The following is a 20380-nucleotide window of genomic DNA, read 5'->3' as shown; positions in this document are numbered from 1 at the left end:
TCATTTGGATGTATAATGCTCCGGGTCTTAACCTAATTGTCTTTTATTATATGTTTATGTTTATCTATGTCGATAACACTTTGTCACTATTTCAGTAGACATGAATAAGAGACATTTTAGATAGTCTTTGACACTTTTTCGATAATGAAATGTGACATGGTATACCACTTCTAGACTATGGTATATGTCATATTTAGAGTTTATTATATGTGTTTGGAGTTTCTTTTAGAGTATTTGCAGATTCAGGTGCGTTTTGGAGAACTTCGGTGATTATGAAGCTTTTTGAGGTGTAGAACTGCACAGATCCGTCAGAATTTTAACTATAGATGGATACTTTTCTATGGTGCGATTGAGCCCATCTTTTGACACGAGATATAGAGTTGAGTTATATTTCCAATGCCACCGACTTGAGGTCCATCTGACGGTTACATCTAAATTAGTTATGATCATTTTACCGAAGAGTGGTCTGCCTGACTCGCGAGAGGAAGCTGTCGAAGATATGAAGAAGTGTCAATCGACAATAAGGCCTTGGTGTCGCTCGACACTTATGCGAGTAGACAGGCCGAGTATATTTTAAGACCGAATTAAGCCCAAAAATCACCACAAATTACAAGAATGCCCATGGCCGACTTTAAATCTTATTTACATAGTTTTCTAAGCCATTGTTGACGGCTACACTCACTTTACTTTAATTTATTCATAATATTTAGTTTAGGAGAGAAGAGAGAAACTCCTTCAGAATCCTCCTGTAACTGCTTTGACTGTGGTTTTGGTTTTATTTATTTTATATCTATTCATCTATTCACTCTATGATTTTTGCAATAACTATCATGTATGAGTAGATCCTTCTGTTAGATTTAGGTTCTCTAGAGTATTGATGAACTTCTAAATTATATGAATGCTAGGGTGATTTATTAGATCCTTCACAGAATTGATCATATTGTTCGTGTTATACAGTAGCTAACTAGAATCTTGAACTTAAGATTATAAACAATCATGAAAGTGAGTTTTTTACCTGACAATAATTATGTTAAGCTACCAAAACCCACTCGGACCCAATACGGACCCAAAAATTACATGTATTTTACAAGTATATTAATTATAGACTCGAACCGATCCGGATCCGAGAAGAACCGAACTGAAAATTTGTAAGTACCTATTAAGTCTAAATGTCTAAGATTCGAAGGACCCGGGCCCGAGAGGAAACAGTCCGAACCCGATTCGAGGATTCGAACGCCCAAACCTACATGGTAGTGTGAGCCCACACATGACTTCATATTTACATGGATTTGGTTCTGATACCACTTGTAACACTTGACCGCATATGGCTAACGGGTCTCCCATGTCACTTCACTTGACTCATGAGCCCCACTTAGCGGACAGTTGTTGTATTAATATTTGGAGATTCAAACAAAAATTTTACTGACTTTGTAATCTCCACTTGATATTTTCATGTGTTTTGGTCTCAATCACACGACATAGAAAATCACTTACCAATATCTCATCCATATTTTGACTATTCTATCTCAAACCCGATTAATTCTTGAGTACCTTCTGAATGTGTGTTCGAAAATAAGTACACTTTGTGATATAAGTGAACAAATCAATTCTTGTAAGTTTTTCCACATACACTACCATATACCAAGAAAAGGATATTACATATAAGTCTCCATACTAAAATGACTGAGTTTGAGATAAAGCTTCAATGCATCAGTAAAACTTTCAAGAGAAAGGCAGATAGCTGAAAGTTGGTGACAATTAGAAGTAAGGTTGAAACCTAGTTCTTACTTACGAAAGGCATAAAATTAATTTCGTTTATATCTTCTGGCCCTTTACATATATGAAACCGCTACACAAAGTGATAAGACGGTATAAAAACTTTTTAAAAATTTAGCAAATAGACAGAGACGTCTTCTCCTTTCCTAAAAAAAGAATGTGAAGGGATGAATTTTAAAATGGAACCCGGCCCGGTGAATCCATCATTAATTTCTTCGTGAAATGAGATATAAAATAAGCAAACCAAAGATCCCGATAAAACCACCATAATTGTTTAGCAATCTAGTCAAAGAACTAAAAAAGACACACAAAAGTGATGTGTGGTGCCTCTCCAGTCTCCACGAAACTGAGGTTTGAATAACTAGACTAAAATTTATCGTAAGCTTAGTGGGCCAAGCTCAAAAAGAAGAGAGATGAAGCCCAAAATCAGCTAATTGATCAAAAACGAATGCAGAGTAGACATTTAATATTCAAATATATCCAAAATACTTGAATAATATCCAAAACTAGTCAAAATAAATATCCAAAAAACTAAAATATATTTAAAACAACGAAAATATCCAAATACTAACTGATTTTCCATCTAAATATCCAAACCAAACAAATTTTCTTTCATTTTAAACATTTAACATATATTATTCAAATTTATGTGTTGTATATATTTTCTGGGATTCAAGTTATATTAGAATTTTTGATTTTTTTACATAATTTAAATGAATATTTGACCCCGAACGAAATCCAAACCAAAATTTATAAATATTCGAATAAACTTAAATATTTAATTATGAATATCTGAATTTTCATCCCTAGCGAGGAAACAGAGGTGCATCCGTAATTCTAGTTCCAACAAAAAAAAAACGTTTCTTTTTTTTTTGTCATGATCCGAAAAAGTCTTTAAAATGGTATGTCTCGTTCGTAGCTAGGAGCAGCTATGGCAAACTGTTCCTAACTATATAATTTCTTCAGCATATATATACACTCCATGTCCGAGATTGCGTTGGGTGCAATGCGTGCAATTGATCCAGGCCTAGAGCCAAACCAACCCACTGCGCCGGCCCGTAGACAACCCATCATGACTTTGTAGATAAGAAAATTTTCCAACCCATCATGCCTTTGTAATTATCAGTTTATATTTCAATAACCAAAAAATATTGCAATTGTCTCTTTTCTCAACCGCCTATAGCTTTTCCGATTAAATTGATTGACACTATACAACTTTTAATGTTAAAAAGAAAACTATCAAACTTTTATTAGCTAATAACAATAAAGCACAGAACGACACTCAATATATGACATCTATACGATATAGGATCCAAGTTACATCGATATGCCTTTCATATTCTTAGTTTCGTTAAAGATAGCTAATAATCTACTCCCGTGCAAGTAATATAATCCTTTGTATTTAAAAACAATGACCGATTGTTTGCTTCGTTCTGTTAAATCTTTTAGTCTGAACTCTGAAGTAATTTTATACGCCATTACTGAGATTTGGCTTGCCTTACTATAAAGTTAGTTTAAAGTTTTCATTAAAAGGAAACGCTTTCGTTTGAAGAACAAACTATGCTAGCTATCTATTCACTAAACTCATTGACTGGCTAAGAGTAGTTAATGGGTTGCACTAGATCTCGTAAGCATTATATATGATGACACGTGATCGTTCTTGTCCAACTTGCTTAAATAAAAAACAGCTAAACTTATTCTCCAACAACAAATAGTAATATAAGATACTACCACTACTCAATTATTCGACAAAAATACAAATTAGTGATGGCGAAACGTCTTGGTTTCATCGATATTTTAAAATGTACAAACAACATCCTGCCCCGTTTTGAATAAAAGATTATCTTAAGTTGCAATAATTCGCGTATGCATACGAATTTCCCATACTTTCGTACTATTTATAAAGTTATATATAAGATCTTTAAATATAAGATAAGTCATGGATAGGTCGTGATCAATTGTTAACGTATACAATACTTGAAAAGTAAAATTTTGTGGACATCGTAAAAGAAAGCAACTTTGATTTTGTCTACAAATATAAAATGAAGATGCCATATTCGTTCAGAGAAACATTTTGAGGCCAACACAAAAATAAATAGAAGAAAGAAGAATACGATGCTTTTAAACTTTTCAAAATATAGAAATCTATAGAACAACATGTGTCTCTTTTGTATATATACAGTATATGATGGTATATGTAAAAAGGAAAAAAGTTTGAATAGGCAAATACTTTTAGTTCTATCTTCTATTTAAACAATCAACATCATAAATACATCAGTGTTCGCATTTCTTTCAACCTTGCACGCATTTTCGTTTATGGTTTTTGCCAATCTCTAGCGATTAGGACACGTAACTCGAATAGACCAAAACATATATATAAAAAAAATTATAATTTTACTTCAAATTTGATATTTATTTGATATTTATTTTTAAATAATAAAAAAAATTATAAATATTTTTTTATTATTAAAAATATAATGAAATTTCTTAAATCATTTAAAAATATTTAAGAATTATTCATAAAATTTTATAAACTCGTACTCATCTCATATATACTAAACCCTAAAAATAACCCTTCACCAAAAATCCAAATGTTATACTTCCTATGTTTCTAAATGTAGGATGTTAAAAAAAAAATTGATGTTCCAATATATAAGATGTTTTTAAATTTTTAGGTAATTTTTACTTTATTAAAAACTGTATAACCAATCATATTTAATAATCTATTTTGTAATTGGTTGAATACAATTTTTTTTGTTATCAATTACAGACTCATACTGACCCTGTGAATCACACCGGGAGATCTTGATCCATGTAAACGACGAAAGACAATTATTTTATAATTTTAATGATATTTTCTAGACAAAAAAAAAATAATTTTGTGTATTTTTTCCTAAACATCTTATATTGAAAAACAGAAAAACAGATGGAATAGTATTTCTATTTGAATCTATTTTTGAAAATGGTATCCAACTTAACGTATCTCAAGCAATTTTGCATATAAAAACCATTGGATACGTAATTAAAAGAAAATCATAAAAATTTCCACTCATGTTCTCATATATTTGATTTGGTATTTATAAGATTCGACAAAAATAGTGGTCACAAAAAACTGATAAAAACTTCTTAAACCTAATTTATATATTCTTAATTTATAAAAACATAGGACTAGTGAAACAAAACCTTTTTATTTTATTTTTCCGAACAAGTTAACCTCCAAATAAAAATATATTTAATAATCTATACTGTAAATTTTATAACGGGCCTTAATGAAAAAAGTATCATATAAGATTCTTTTCTTAGTAAAAAAAAGAATAAATTTAAAAAAGAAGGGAATTAAATATAGAAAATAAATAATTAAAAAAAAGAAGGTTAGAGATACGCAAAGCCCTCCTCCTCCTCTTCCTCTTGCCACTCTCGTCCCGCTTTGCCTCTTTTAGAACTCACAAGAGAGAGATAGATAGAGAGAGAGAAGATGTGTTCAAAAAAAAAAAAAAAAAGATAGAGAGAGAGAAGAAAAAGAAGAGAGACTCATATTCTCTCATAAGCATATAGGCACAACAAAAAACTCTCTCTCTCTCTCCCTCTTTCTCTTTCTGCACATTCTCAGATTCTGTCTCCTCTTCGTCGTAATTTGTAACACTTCTCCATCGCCCCCAAGCGTCGCAGGTACTCTTCTCTTCAACCCCTTTATGTCTCCGCCATCTTTGGATCGAGATTTGCCCCTCATTTATACGAAGATCCTTCCTTGCACACTAATTTCTTCTTCATGTTCATGTATGTTGGTTGAATTTTGAAGCGATTTCGTTTTCAAAAATCTGGTCTTTTTGAGATGGGTCATGCTCGTTTTGTTGTTGTGTGACTTTGGCATTCCTTAAAATTTGGAAAGTGGTCGTCTTGACAAAGAAAGATCCATGCTTTGGTTTGATCTTTGACAGGTTTGAGGTTATAGGAAGATGGGATACATAGGAGCACATGGGGTAGCAGCTCTGCATAGACACAAATACAGTGGTGTGGATCACTCTTATCTTGCCAAATACGTTCTCCAACCTTTTTGGAATCGTTTTGTCAAAATCTTCCCTCTCTGGATGCCGTAAGTACCCTCCCTTTAATGTTGGTTCTAGTTCTTGAGATCTCATTGTTTTGATTCCTTCAAGGTGTTGAATGAATGATTGAGACTAACTTTTTTTGTTTTTCTCTTTTCATGTGTGCTCTTTGGGATCCATATCCAGACCCAACATGGTATAACTCAATCCAATTTCGCATTTTAACTCCATTGTCGTGTGTTGTTACTTACGGTTTGTGTGTGTGTTTTTTGTCTTGTAGATAACACTGACAGGGTTCATGTTTCTCATCATATCTGCGCTCTTAGGCTATGTGAGTTTGATTGATTTCTTTATTCTCTCGAGCTTCCCGTTGCTTTTCTCATATGGAACCATCTTTAGGTATACTCACCTCAGTTGGATTCTCCTCCTCCTCGATGGGTTCACTTGGCACATGGACTTCTTCTCTTTTTGTATCAGGTCTGAGTCCTATGCTTGTTAGTTTTTAAATATCAAGTAGTCTTCTGTGCTGACTTATTTGGATATTTTTAGACATTTGATGCGGTTGATGGGAAACAAGCACGAAGAACAAACTCCAGTAGCCCACTCGGAGAGCTCTTTGATCACGGTACTCTTATCTTTCTCAACCTTCATCTTTCTTTCTTAGCAATGAAAGCAATCCCTTTCTTCTTAACACACATTTCAAATTCTTGTAGGTTGTGATGCACTTGCTTGTGCGGTATGCATTACATTCCCATTTTCTTCTTCTTTTATCCCTTTTTCTTAGCTTATTGATTCAATTTTTGCAAGAACAGTTTGAAACAATGGCATATGGGAGTACTGCCATGTGTGGAAGAGATACGTTCTGGTTCTGGATTATATCAGCTATTCCATTTATTGGATCTACATGGGAAACGTAAGTGTGTTACATTTCTTCAGCTTAACTCTGTTTTTTGTATGAAACTCTAATTAACTTTGCACTCTTTACCCTTTTGTGTCATTTAGCTATTTTACCAATATACTGACTCTCCCGGTAGTCAATGGTCCTACAGAAGGTCTTGCACTTATTTACTGTGGTCACTTCTTCACAGCCATTGTTGGTAAAGCTTCAAACAATCTTATACAACAACCTCTTTGTCACTAGCAATTCCCTTTTTTTAATCTTTTATGTTTTCTGTCTTGAAGGTGCTGAATGGTGGGCTCAGCAGTTTGGAGAGTCAATCCCCTTGTTTAGTTGGGTGCCCTTCTTGAGCGGTAAGCTTTTGATCTTTGTGTGTATCCCAAAGTTGTCTCCTTAACATTTCTTGTTTTCTCACAGAGATTACAACATCAAGAGTAGTACTAATAACGATGGTTGCTTTTGCTGTTATACCAACACTTGCATTCAGGTGAGTCTTATGAGAGTTCAATGATCTTGTATTTCAAACTCTTTCTATGCATTTTTCCTCTGCTCACATCTTTATTCTACAGCGTGTCGAATGTATACAAAGTTATACAGCCAAGAAAAGGAAGCATGTTTGTAGCATTATCTATGGTATAGTCTGATATGATTGACACTCTTATTTTCCATTTTCTTTATATAACTTTGTGTAATGTAGATATCTTTTTTGTGTATTCAGCTGTTTCCATTCGTTGGGTTACTTGCAGGAGTTTTGATTTGGTATGTCTTTTCTAATTTTTCATTCTTTTAACATGGTCTCAGTTCGCATTGAGACTTATCGGTATCCTTTGTCTTAATCAGGGACTATTTGTCTCCAACTGATCTCATAAGAAACTACCCTCACTTAGTTGTACTGGGAACTGGTCTTGCATTTGGATTCATTGTGGTAAAGCAATCTTGTTTTGTATCTGTATTCATTGTTAAATGATGAAATCGAAAGCTGAGCCATTAAATCAATGGTTTATGATTCCAGGGAAGAATAATTCTAGCTCACATATGTGATGAACCAAAAGGATTAAAAACAAACATGTGCATGGTAAAAATCCTATAAGCCTCGTTCTTCTTTGCACAGTCACTGCTTCAGTAATTTTCTTCATAGTATTCATGAACATTTCTCTTGTATACAGTCACTGCTTTACCTTCCCTTTGCACTAGCAAATGCTCTAACCGCTAGACTCAACAACGGGTATCTTCTTTGTTCTCTTTGCTTTGTGGATTTTTATCAGATTTTTAGTCTTTAATACTATTAATCTCTGTGTAGGGTTGCTCTTGTGGATGAGTTTTGGGTGCTTCTTGGTTATTGTATATTCACAATGGCACTATACATGCATTTTGCAACCTCAGTCATTCATGAAATCACTACTGCACTTGGAATCTACTGCTTCAGGTTTGTATAATATAATCTCTTTTTTGGTACCATTTTAATCATTATAGTTTACAACAACCTGATTTTATTTGAACTGCTTCATCAGGATTACACGTAAAGAAGCTTGAAGGAAGCTTAAGGTATGTTTGTTTATATAGGTTTTAGATTTATTCTTTTCCAGTTCTTAAGAACTTGTGTGTTGGTTTAATAGTGTCTTTGTTCATCTGCTTCTTAAACGTTTTTTCTTTCTTTCTTTCCAGGGAGGATAATGCGAATCCCAACACGAATCTTAATATTATTTTTTTCACTGAAATTAAACGACTGATCGATATATTTTTGGATGAATAGCCTTTAATGTTTTTATTTTGTTTGGTCGAAATAGGTAATTCATGTAGAACTATTTTTGTAACGTTTCTACGAAAAAGAATGATTTTTCGTGATTATTTATTTATGAATTTGGTTATATTGATTACATTTTTGAGGTCTTATCGCGATTTACTTTTAGTTTTTGGAAATTTAATTTCGTGTTAATTTTTATTACAATAAAAAAAAGAATCGGAATATAATATATATATGCTTTTGTATAACACAATACCGTCTTTTGCTATGACATGGCTGGGTTGGTATTATAGATCTTTGTCGGGACGATAAAATAAATTATTGGAAATCATCTTATATACTTTATATTAAAACATGGGGAACATAGATGATACTATTAGGCGGTACATATGGTTTCGGCCGCCGGTTTAGAGCTAGCCACACTGAACCGACATGTGAATGCTTAAGGTAGTGTCCTAATGTGTAGAAAAGATAATTAAACTTAAGTAAACGAGAAAAGCAAGATCTTGTGTCTTTAGGAATGAATAACCCAATTATGAAACACAAAACAACATAATTAATGAACAACGGAACAATACAACACAATGATTATGAACACATTTAACACATATATACGCAGCAAAATTCAAACCGAAATTCCTTTTCTGTTTTAGTTAAAAAATGTAGATGTAGAATAATATTAAAAGAGACAAAACATACCTTAGAACATTGACATGTCCCAAATGATGTCTATTGCTCAAGCATGCTGCCTAGGGCGTGCCAACTTTTGCATTATCTCACTTTTTAACCCACCCATTTCCCTTCTATTTTAAAATTTATAAAATGATTTTATATTTATTTTACTTATGGTTTTAGATTTCATTCATATATTTTCCTAAACATTCTTTAATTTTGTGCACTAAATTTTAGTTTTGGTGATTTTTTTTTTGGTAAAATAGTTTTGGTGATTTTGTTATCGAGGATTGCTGCTTATAATAAACTGTTGGATTTTAGATTTTTATATGTAATATAAATTATATATATATATATGTATATGTATATAAACACATAAATTATATATTGAACGTACCAAAACATTTTATAGACAATGGAGTAAATATTTATTTTGCATACTCCACCACGTCACGTAAAACATTAAAGGCATGAGGTCCATCACTTTTAACTCAATAGAGACGCAACATTCGCGATATTGTCACGTTTCAGTTTAGGTACAGGTTTCCAGAGTTTCAGAAGAAACACACCACACATGTATTATATATAACTTTGAAAACAAAATTATGTTCTTGGGGCCATACCAATATACCATACCTCGGGTTATATGCTATGCTTTCAAATTTCAATAGATGATTGGTAATTATTCTTCTTTTATGAAAGTCAAACTTATTTTTTTGTTCTATACTATATTTCTCTAATCTTTATTCTACCGCATCACCCAGGAATGAGTTTTAAGTTTTATCTAACCATAGTGTTTATATATTTACGCTTATATTTTATTCAGACTTACCAAGAATGTTCTTATTCACGTTGGATCCATACTCACTATCATAAAAAAAGTATAGATAATGTTGGCAAGAACATGTTAGATAATGAACATTTAAATGTCAAGTGAAAAGGACAAAGCATGCACAATTTAATCATTATTATATATATATACAAATTAGATTCGACGAAACTAGTCCGTTCACGTCTATTACTAAAAGACTTTTGATAAAAAAAATTATTTTGATTAGATGACATCTCTCTATTATATTTTTCAATTCTAACTTAACATTGGTTAGTGAATTATAATCTAAATGTTTCGCTACACTGATCGACACCTATTATCTACTTTTGCCACTCGTTTGTACCATGTTTACATCAAATTGACTTTTAATTAGATTCCTCAATATACAGTAACCAAGAAGAACCCAAAGACTTAATTAAGAAATTGACAAGAGACCTAATACGGACTTCATTCATCTCCATGTATACATTCCCTCTTGTACTCAATGTTTATGTTAATTCTCTTATTTTTAGCACCACTCCATCTTTTTTGGCCTTTTCTATATTTTTCTCTTATCTCTTTTGTAATTGTCCGCTTATTTGTTCAATAATGTTTTTTTGCTTTTACACATACACGTTTGGACGGTTTAAGACATTGGCGTGCATATTAGAACACCCTCAGCCATAGTATGAGGATGGAATTCTCAAAAAGTAATTAGATGCTAACTAATGTTAAATCGATCAAAAGAATTCTCAAAACCTTAGATTCCCATGAAAACTATTGAATAGGTATCTAAAGTTTTTGGGAACTTCTTCCATCATTTGAACATTAATTAGCATATAATCACTTTTTGAAAACTTCATTCTCATACCATGGATGGAGTTACTCTTAGTTAGAATGATCCATATAAAACGACCAAAATCGACAAAATTTCATCTTGTCATAATCAAATAGTTCCAAGTAACCAAATAGTGATTGGTTTATTGGTGTACGTACTACGTAGGCTTGGTTCCTCTATAAAATTGTGAATTACTCTCTTGGAATCGAGTGCTACTCATAACGGACTAGTAGAATAGAGTTGGATTCATTGCAATACCCTAAGGATTCTGAAGACAACGATCAAGCCTTAGCGGAAAGATACAGCTAGAATAATGTTGTAAGAGCATTTCCATCGCAGTATACTGAGCGTCTCTTATGTTGGGGGGGAGGGGGGCTGGGCTCACGATTTTTGCCAAAACCATCTTCAATTGTTGCAGAAGAAGAAACGTATATTGGTTCTGTTTTTAATTTTTTTTTTTTATAAATCAGAAAAAATAAAATAAAAATTAAAAATTAGAAACCCAACCACGTTTCAGGGATAAAAGTGCTCTAACTTTTGTTTTCTCCTATTTATCAATATCGTAGCTACAAAATTAATGAATTCGATAAGATAAAAAGATACCAGGAAAAAAAAACAAAAAATGAATACTATCACATCAACTTAAATTGAGTTTGATATTTAAATTCTTCCTCGGCTTTACCAAATTCAACACAAAAACGAAAGAAAACAAAACAACCCTAGTTAGAGCATTTCAAACCCCACTCTATATTTTATTCCAAACTTGAGAAAATGAAGTGGGAAATGGAGTGATGAACAAAAACTAAAAACATTACTCTATAAATGGAGCAATCCTTTTATTTTTTGTTCATTACTCCATTTTTTAAATTTTGGAGTAAAATATAGAGTGGGATTGGAGATACCCTTAGACGCTTTATTGATCATATTCCCTTTCTTTCTCTCTTTTTTTTTATTTTCTTTTCCTAACTTTTATTAACCGATTAATTATATGTTTCTTGTGACCTCCTCTATGTAAATTTCCCCAATTACTTTTAGTAATTCATAAACCCCATTCTAAATAACCAACTAATGTCACTAGACTTCCATTTAATTCTGCTATGCAATTAGAGCGGTCATGAGATTTTGGAGATATAAACACTTCGGCCAAAAAATAGCTTTTAACAAATTTTGAAATATATATACATGTAATTTTTTTAAAAAAAAATTGAGATCATAGGTCAGTATTTCACTATCATATGCTTGGAATCGACTCTGTATGCAATTCCCAGATTAATTCAGATAAATGCATATTATATTTTTACACTAAAGGAAGTAAATAACCAGTAAAAAATTGCCCAAATTTGAGGATATGGTGTCAATAATCATGTAAATAATTGACATAAACAATAACCACCAGTCATTTATAATGAACTTTAATTTGAAAAAAAACTCGGTGGGCCAATTGAAAAGGGCAAAAATTAAATAGAAAAGAAAAAGAAAACGTAAAGCTAAAGCAAACACTCTCGAAGCCTATAGCTAAGCTTCACTACACATTCCAACTCTTTCAAATCTTCTCAGTCTCCCATCAAAATTCGAGAAAACATAAAAAAAGAAAAAGTTAAAAGAAACTCCTAATTTAAGATCCGATCGTCGTCATCTTCACTCCTCTGGATCTTCACCACCCAAAAACAAAGCACCCAAAATTTCCAAATTTGGAAACTTTCTATCTCTGTTCTACTTCAAGACTCCGTTCTTGCCCAAGATGAAAGACAGAGGAAAGAGAACAGCAAACGAGCGAAGAAACGACGACGTGTCGTTATACTACAGCACACCGTCAGAGTTCTCTTGTCGGAAACATCCATCAGCTTCCCCTGTCGGAATCTGCCCGTACTGTCTCAACGACCGTTTAGTCAACCTCGTATGCTCCCAGTGCGGCGAACAGAGACTCTCTTCTTGCTCTTGCTCCGACATCTCTCCTAATCACGCCGCCGTGGAAGCCGGAAACGTCAGGATCTCTTCTTTAATCGACGAGGAGACGGCGAAACAGAGGAAGACGGCGAAACAGAGTCGAAAAACAGAGGAGGTTGTGGTGTTCAAGAGGAGTAGCAGCAGCTGCGTTGAGATTAAGCATCATAGATTCTCGAGACTCGGGAGGTTCTTGAGGAAGATTAATCCAAAAAAGGAAAGACCTTTCGATGATAACAACAACAACGATACTTGGCGTTTGGATTATAACAACGACGGCAAGACACTAAGGGTTTCGAGATCGAGATCGCTTTGCAGCTTCCGAGGAGGCAACGTGTACTTAAACGGGTCGGAAGAAGACGTGTCGTCTTTCTCCGGCGCGAGGAGCTCGTTCTCCGCCGCGAGAAGCTCGAGCGTCTTCGATACGACGACGGAGACGCGGAGGAGCAACTTCGAAGGGAGGAAGAGTAATTTCAGCGAGACGACGGAGACGCGGAGGAGTAACTTCAGCGAATCGGAGCCGCCGCGGAGGAGCTGTTTCGAGGCGAGGAAGAGCAACTTCAGTGAGACAGAGCATCCAAGGAGGAGTAACTTCAGCGAAACAGAGCATAAACAGAGTATAAGTAACCATCCGCGGAGGAGCAACTACGAAGCGGCGCCGCCGAGGAAGAGTAATGTCAACGAGGAGCAGCATCGGAAAAGCGATTCGTCGGCGATGGGTTTCACGAGGAGGGTTATGTCGATGAAAGAGAGTTACTTTACCGGAGGAGAAGAGCCTGGTTTCATTGATCTCAAGTTCGATTCCTCTGGAGTAGGAGGAGGAGGAGGAGGAGAAGTGGTGGTGAACGACGGCGTTTTGGAGCACGGAGGAGGAGGGTCTTGCCGGTTAACGACTAAAGATCGAGAGTTGAGTAAGAGTAGAAGGAGCTTCAAAGGATGGAAGTGGATTTTCGGACATCATCATCATCAAAGGGATTCATGAATCATCATGATGATGATTAAGGAAAGAGATGATTTTTATGGGATCCAGTGAGGAGCAGTGGAGTTACGGTGTTGTGTGATCCGATGTGTCAAAAAAGTTTTTTTTTTCTTTTTTCTAATGGTTTATCATTTTGTTTTGTTGAATATATATATATATCGACGCATCGGACTGCAAGTTTTGTGAGTTTAAAGGATAGACATGAGATTATGAGTGTAACAACACAATTTAACTATTATATTAACCGGTTTATGTATCTTATTGGTCTGTTGATGTCATATGCTGCTGGAATTTGTTTGTGGTTTTAAGTTTTAACCAGCTTTCCTTGAAACTTTATGTTGTAGAAATTTGAACATTGAGTTGATGTAAGCGGGAAACCGAGTAGAACACCTCTTGTAAGAAAATGGTACAAACCAATACTTAAATCAGTTTGCATCCAAACTCATCTGAAAGAAAATTCTAAGTTAGCAAAATGAACCACATATAGATAAACTCATAAAATGCATTCAAACTCATTCATATCTACAGACTACAGAGAAACAGCATTTTCCTAATCACTGTTTTCGTGAATTGAGAGGTAGAGCATCTCTATATATATATTTTTCTTTATGTGTGATAAAGCTTTTACAGGGCTTGAAGCCCATCTCATCTACATAAGTTTCGGCTTTTGAAATTTCATGATGTTGGGCTACTACAAGCAGTCCAAAAACATATATTTTGTAAACTTTAATCAAAAGAAGATTAACCCTGAACTGTTGATTTTGCTTTCTGTTTATGTTCAATCCGTCTCTCGATTCATCTGTCATTGGTAGGGCTGTGCAGATTGGTTTAAGCTTGTTGCATGGGGCTATGCAGGAAAAATTGGCGCTATATTGATTGATTCTGGCTTGAACTTGCTTTATTTCTTAATCACTTATAGCAGGTCTGCATAAATTAATTTATGGCACTGGCACGGTTGGTCTGTAGATTTTTGGACATGGTCGGCCCATAAAATTTTGGACCACTATAATATCATTAGTCATCGACTCATTGGCATAATTAACTGATTTGGTCGAAGCTTTTAACATGATACATTAACACAAAATTTGAATCAACTTGATGCAAGTTGAATTATTTTTTTTAGACATGGCCAATTTGAGGCAAGACTAATGACTAAAATGAAAGGGCAAATATAGTAAATAACCGTGACATATCGTTTCTGATCATGCTATAGCTGTAGCTATAGTGATTGGGATGAGCTTGTTGAGGTTTGCGGTAACAGATAGAAATGAGGCCGTGAAACCATGACTTGCTAATGGGTTTGATTAGAGTAATAAAAGCGGTTGTACCGATTTGAACGATTAACAATTTTATGACAGAACATGGTTGAAGTAGAGAAATTCGACCACTTACACTTCATGTAGACAAACTTTTTTTCTTTGTTTTCTCTATAATGTGTAGATATGAAAGAAAAACTTGTTGATATTCAGGTCCGGCTCAAATAACTATGGGTCTGGTCCTGAGATTAAAAAGTTCTCCAAACTGTAGTTATACTATTGTAAATTGAAATAGAACCTTAAACTGATAACAATTTTTCAAAAACAAAAATGAAGGACTTAGTGCAAATGCACTCTGAGCACATGTTTAGAACTTACACTGTTGATATGAAATCGAATAAATAACAAATTCACATTTGGTTTGTTTGTTATTAACATTCATGTAAAGATTCATGAAAGTGTCATTTGATTTCTCTAACTGTCGCTGTATAATTCTATAAATATAGTCTTACCGATTATGGTTCAAATTAAGCATGGTTTAATTATGATTCAGTTTATTGTCTTGGCCATACTATAGCTTTATCCGGTGATCACTTAGGCATGGTCCTTTTAGAAAAGGTCAATGCACAATTTGCCAAACGTATCATCAATGTTTCACCCAATATTGATGTTCCGGATCACATAACCTTTGCTTTGATCTTTATTAACAAGATACTTCGCGTGTACACAATGGACAGCTTTTCACAAAGAAATTTGAACTAATATCTTTTTTTTGTTCACATGAACTTATTTTATAATTTCAGTTACAAAAAAAAACTTATTTTATAATTTACTTATGATAATTGCCATTTTCCAGAAAGATTTGTAATCACATGATCATTTCAGATTCTAGAACTATTCGAATTTAATGTGTAAACAGCATACACATTAAAAATAATAATTTATTTTTAGCTACAAAAATCAGAAAAGGCTTTATAATCTGATATAAACTCATTTTCTTCGTCCATACCCTACCAAAAGAATATCTTGAACGAATGACTACATAAAGGTAGAGTGTTATTCAAGAAAAATTAACCACCATTATCTAATCTCATGAGTTCTGTTCACACATTATATTACCTAAATAATACTCCAAATAACTTCATTTATTATGTTTTTGCTTCCTTGATTATCCATTTCTTAATGTCTTCCTTATAGAAGCAAAGAACAAAGGAGTTCCTTCAAACCAAATATCCTAAATTACTACAATATGTTAGGATATAGTTTGCTCTTTAATTTCTTCTATTGTCTTTCTATTTCTCATTCGACTCTCTTATTCAAGATTCCATGGAAGATCTTAACACATATGCAGCTGATTGCGTCGTTGTATCGTGTTGTTGCAACTGTCTTGTTCTCCAAATCGCGATCTTCATCTTCCTTGGACTTCCTCAAAAGCTGGTCAAGAACACGAGAAAGTGCTACACAAAATGGGGAATAAACCGAAGAAGAAAAAGAATGGGTCTCGGTTGTGAATGTAAAGAAAAAATCGGGGTTGATTCGGAATGGATAAAAGAGATTATGAGTATAGAGATGGAAGGCTTTGGGTGTATTGAAGAAGTTGAAAAATCTCTGGAGGAGTTTTCAAAGAATGGTGAGTTTTTGTTTGGGAGCTTCTGGGGACAAGAAAGAATTCAAAATTCTTCGTCAATGTCAAGTTGTGTTAATGACAACTTTGACTTAAGATTTGTAAGTCGTTATGAGATAATAGAAGAAAATTTCTACTCATTGGATTATATATTCACAACTTCACGTATTGAAATTAGTGGAAATAAAAATATCCACTAGGTTGGGGTTTTGCTTGTTCCTAGAAATCCATGTTATATTAGCCAATTTTTTATAAAAAATTCATATAATTGGCAAGTTCTTGTTCTGTTAACATCCGCATATATCATACATGGTTTAATAAGCAACTAACATTTCTCAAACATAGTGAAAGATTTAGGTTATAAATATATACTAAACACAAGTAGTATGTGATATTTGTCACATTGACAATCGTAAAAGTCGATTTTAAATAACGCAATGTGTAATACAAAACTACGAAATCAAAGAACCTGTAGTAAGTATCCATCTGAGCATATATATATATATATATATATATATATATTTTACGACGTTCTTGTTTATTAGGATCAATTCAAGAAATGAAAAGGCTTCCTTCCAAAAGAATCAATTCAGGACAGAACTAAAAATGTGTGAAAACAAAGAGGCGTGTGCTCTTACGCATAAGAAAATTATTACAATGACTACCCAAGAAATAACAAAAATGAAAACAGATCTTTAAGTTAAGAGAACTCTTACAACAAAGACAGTAATAGCGGCTATTCTTTCTGGTCGTCCACAATAGTCGCACAAGTTGCAAAGTCCATCTAAAAAATTACTGTTCTGCACCATTTACCATTTCTAAGAGCATCTCTAGTCCAAGAACTCATTTTAAGGAGAACAAAACTTCAAAATAAAGATTTCAGGGTTAGTTATATTCCAACCATGAATCTTCAAAAAAATCCTTAAAAATTTATTTATTTGTATTATAGTCCTTGACATTAACAAAAATTACTAATACTTATGAACACAAAATCTTAAAATTTGAGGATTTAAAGTTAGGTTAGAGATGCTCGAAGCAAACATTTTATGAACCACAACCTTTGCTTCCAACCCCAAGTGTAAGGCACCACGGGCCGGGGGACATGCTCTTACTATACTTTCTAGGTCTGAAAATCGGGTTCTATCATCATATAAAATTCATCGGCATTCGCTTACATGATCACTGCCATACTATGATCCATTAAATTGGCATACTAAACCTCATCATGGTGTAATTTTGCATTTTCAATGCATTATATGGTAATAAATTATAAATTGAAACTTCAAAAAAATAATTGTGTTTATTGAATTTATTAGTAAAAAATATTGAAAATAATCAACTAAATAATGTATTAATAATAAAAATTTAACATGTCTTTTTAATATGTATAAAAACTTTAAAACTTGTATTAAAAAAACAGAAAGAGTATTGAAAAGTTCCAGACCAAAATTTGTAATTCTGGTCTAAACATCATCATGTAATATTATTTTGCAGTAAGGATCAGTCAATCCTAAAACATCTATGCTATGGTTAACCACGCATGTATGGTCAGATGGTAATACATGTTTGGAAAGGTGTTAAACGCTATGTATTCAAAATTTACTATTTAGATTTATCCATCAGCATGATAAGACGATTTGAGTATCTAATTCCCACGTAGAATAACCGGGTTTGCCTATCACCGGTAGACCGGTCTCTAAAGGAGTAGTCGGGCATTCAAATTCGGATATTCCCAGATTATGAAAAAAAAACTCTAGGCTATGGTGTTATTACATCCAAAGTTCCGGGACCTTTTCCTCCAAATAATCCATTTTAATATATAACAAAAAAAGAAGAAGCATAATTATTGAACAAGAATATAGTTGTGTGATGTGCTTCCTACCCAATTTCCGAATTAATGATCTCACCGTCAATCCGCTTTAATCTGTCTCCACATATTTAATATCCCGTCAATAATTGAAAGAAAAAAATAAAAATCAAACACATCTAGAAATGAAATAAAAATAAATGTAAATGTAAATTTTAATTTACGACGCGGGAATACAATACAATCACAACACAAACAGCAATAATAATATTTTATTATTTCAACTTCGTCTCCATTAACGCGCTTTTTATCCACCCACTTAAAGAACTATTCATCCCCAAATCCAATTCTTTTAAAACCCTAAAATTGAAAACTTCTCCAAAAAGTTATCAAAATGGCGTCTTCGAAACCAACCGATCAGATCAAACAGCTCAAAGACATCTTCGCTCGCTTCGACATGGACGGAGACGGAAGCCTCACACACCTCGAGCTCGCCGCTCTCCTCCGTTCCCTCGGAATCAAACCTCGCGGCGATCAGATCTCTCTCCTCCTCAACCAAATCGACCGTAACGGTAACGGCTCCGTCGAATTCGACGAGCTCGTCGTCGCGATTATGCCGGATCTCAACGAGGAGGTGCTCATTAACCAGGAGCAGCTCATGGAGGTTTTCCGCTCGTTCGACCGTGACGGTAACGGTCAGATAACCGCCGCGGAACTTGCTGGGTCAATGGCTAAAATGGGGCATCCGTTGACTTACCGTGAGTTGACGGAAATGATGACGGAGGCTGATTCTAACGGTGACGGTGTGATTAGTTTCAATGAATTTGCGCATATCATGGCCAAGTCCGCCGCTGATTTTCTTGGATTAACTGCTGCTGCTTAATTCTCTTCTTATGTCTTTGTTTTTGATTAATTTATATTTTTTTAAATGTCCAGTTTTGTATAAATGCAACTTGTGTAATTTAACAATATTGATCTTCCCTCAGTTCTTCTAATTAATTAATTTACTAGAGCTTGACCCGCGCACCCGCGCAGGTGTCAGTTTTTTGATAAATGAATATTTATTTGTATAAGTGATAATATATATTTTAAAATTTACCCGTTTAATTTTTTTTTAATATGACATTTATAAACACAATAATTTTATAGTTTATATTGAGTAGTTTTATTTTATCATGTAAACCCTTAATTATATCATCCATTTATTTAGAATACGACCTGTAAAATCACACAAATGTATTTTTATTTTTTATGGATCAAAATTTTATGATTATATATAATAAAATTATTGTATAAACTGTTTTTATGGATCAAAATTTTATGATTATGTATAATGAAATTGTTGTATCTAACCAGTTTATACAACAATTTTATTATATATAATCATAAAATTTTGATCCATAAAAAATAAAAATATATTTGTGTGACTTTACATGTCATATTCTAAATAAATGCATGATATAACTAAGGGTTTACATGATAAAATAAAACTACTCAATATAAACTATAAAATTATTGTGTTTAGAAATGTCAAATTAAAAAAAAAATTTTAAAATATATATTATCACTTATACAAATAAATATTCATTTATAAACAAAACTAACACCTGCGCGGGTGCGCGGGTCAAGCTCTAGTACTATTTATTACGTATATGTGGAATTAGTAAAATAATTACCGTATAATGTATGTAATTACGAAATGTATATATGGAATTAATTATTTTCAAATACACATATGTATAATAAAAAGGAAAAGACAAAAAATATTAAAAGTTAGGTTTATTAATTATTATTGCCATGATTTTTTAGTTATAATTTGATTTTGGAAATACATTAATTGAAGAGAAAAGACAAAAATTCTAAAAAATAGGTTAATTAATAACTTCAGTGGCATGCCATTGTAAATATAGTGGAAAACTAAGGGATAATATAATTTTGTACCTATTTTAATAGATTAGATGATAACGCTGGAGTGACGTAAATTT

General features: G+C 33.2%; 4 protein-coding genes across 4 annotated transcripts; all 4 read left to right on the top strand.

The window, feature by feature from the left end:
* The first annotated feature begins 4787 nt into the window (after nt 1-4787).
* Nucleotides 4788-8611, top strand: LOC103875369 (choline/ethanolaminephosphotransferase 2). Its single transcript, XM_009153883.3, has 19 exons — nt 4788-5445; nt 5715-5869; nt 6009-6018; nt 6103-6153; nt 6222-6299; nt 6372-6447; nt 6536-6558; nt 6635-6735; nt 6825-6919; nt 7005-7073; nt 7138-7207; nt 7290-7353; nt 7439-7479; nt 7561-7645; nt 7733-7795; nt 7887-7945; nt 8021-8146; nt 8232-8265; nt 8386-8611. Exons 2-18 carry the CDS (start codon nt 5733-5735, stop codon nt 8251-8253), a joined length of 1170 nt encoding a protein of 389 aa, XP_009152131.1. The 5' UTR covers nt 4788-5445; nt 5715-5732; the 3' UTR covers nt 8254-8265; nt 8386-8611.
* A 234-nt stretch (nt 8612-8845) lies between these two features.
* Nucleotides 8846-13946, top strand: LOC103853899. The gene has a single exon (XM_033272523.1). It carries the CDS (start codon nt 12527-12529, stop codon nt 13709-13711), a length of 1185 nt encoding a protein of 394 aa, XP_033128414.1. The 5' UTR covers nt 8846-12526; the 3' UTR covers nt 13712-13946.
* Nucleotides 13947-16043: 2097 nt separating this feature from the next.
* Nucleotides 16044-16841, top strand: LOC103875367. The gene has a single exon (XM_009153881.3). The coding sequence runs from the start codon at nt 16291-16293 to the stop codon at nt 16786-16788; it is 498 nt and encodes a 165-aa protein (XP_009152129.1). The 5' UTR covers nt 16044-16290; the 3' UTR covers nt 16789-16841.
* Nucleotides 16842-18543: 1702 nt separating this feature from the next.
* Nucleotides 18544-19390, top strand: LOC103875366 (probable calcium-binding protein CML16). The gene has a single exon (XM_009153880.3). It carries the CDS (start codon nt 18790-18792, stop codon nt 19276-19278), a length of 489 nt encoding a protein of 162 aa, XP_009152128.1. The 5' UTR covers nt 18544-18789; the 3' UTR covers nt 19279-19390.
* The last annotated feature ends 990 nt before the right edge of the window (nt 19391-20380 follow it).

This window comes from Brassica rapa, chromosome A06, assembly GCF_000309985.2.
Source record: "Brassica rapa cultivar Chiifu-401-42 chromosome A06, CAAS_Brap_v3.01, whole genome shotgun sequence".
NCBI classification, from domain to species: Eukaryota; Viridiplantae; Streptophyta; class Magnoliopsida; order Brassicales; family Brassicaceae; genus Brassica; species Brassica rapa.
This window is presented reverse-complemented; position numbering and strand designations above follow the sequence as displayed.

Coding starts and splice junctions, on each gene's coding strand:
- LOC103875369 (XM_009153883.3), top strand. CDS start 5,733: ATGGGATACATAGGAGCACATGGGGTAGCAGCTCTGCATAGACACAAA. Junction 6,300..6,371: donor TTCTTCTCTTTTTGTATCAG/GTCTGAGTCCTA, acceptor GGATATTTTTAG/ACATTTGATGCGGTTGATGG. Junction 7,074..7,137: donor TTGGGTGCCCTTCTTGAGCG/GTAAGCTTTTGA, acceptor GTTTTCTCACAG/AGATTACAACATCAAGAGTA.
- LOC103853899 (XM_033272523.1), top strand. CDS start 12,527: ATGAAAGACAGAGGAAAGAGAACAGCAAACGAGCGAAGAAACGACGAC.
- LOC103875367 (XM_009153881.3), top strand. CDS start 16,291: ATGGAAGATCTTAACACATATGCAGCTGATTGCGTCGTTGTATCGTGT.
- LOC103875366 (XM_009153880.3), top strand. CDS start 18,790: ATGGCGTCTTCGAAACCAACCGATCAGATCAAACAGCTCAAAGACATC.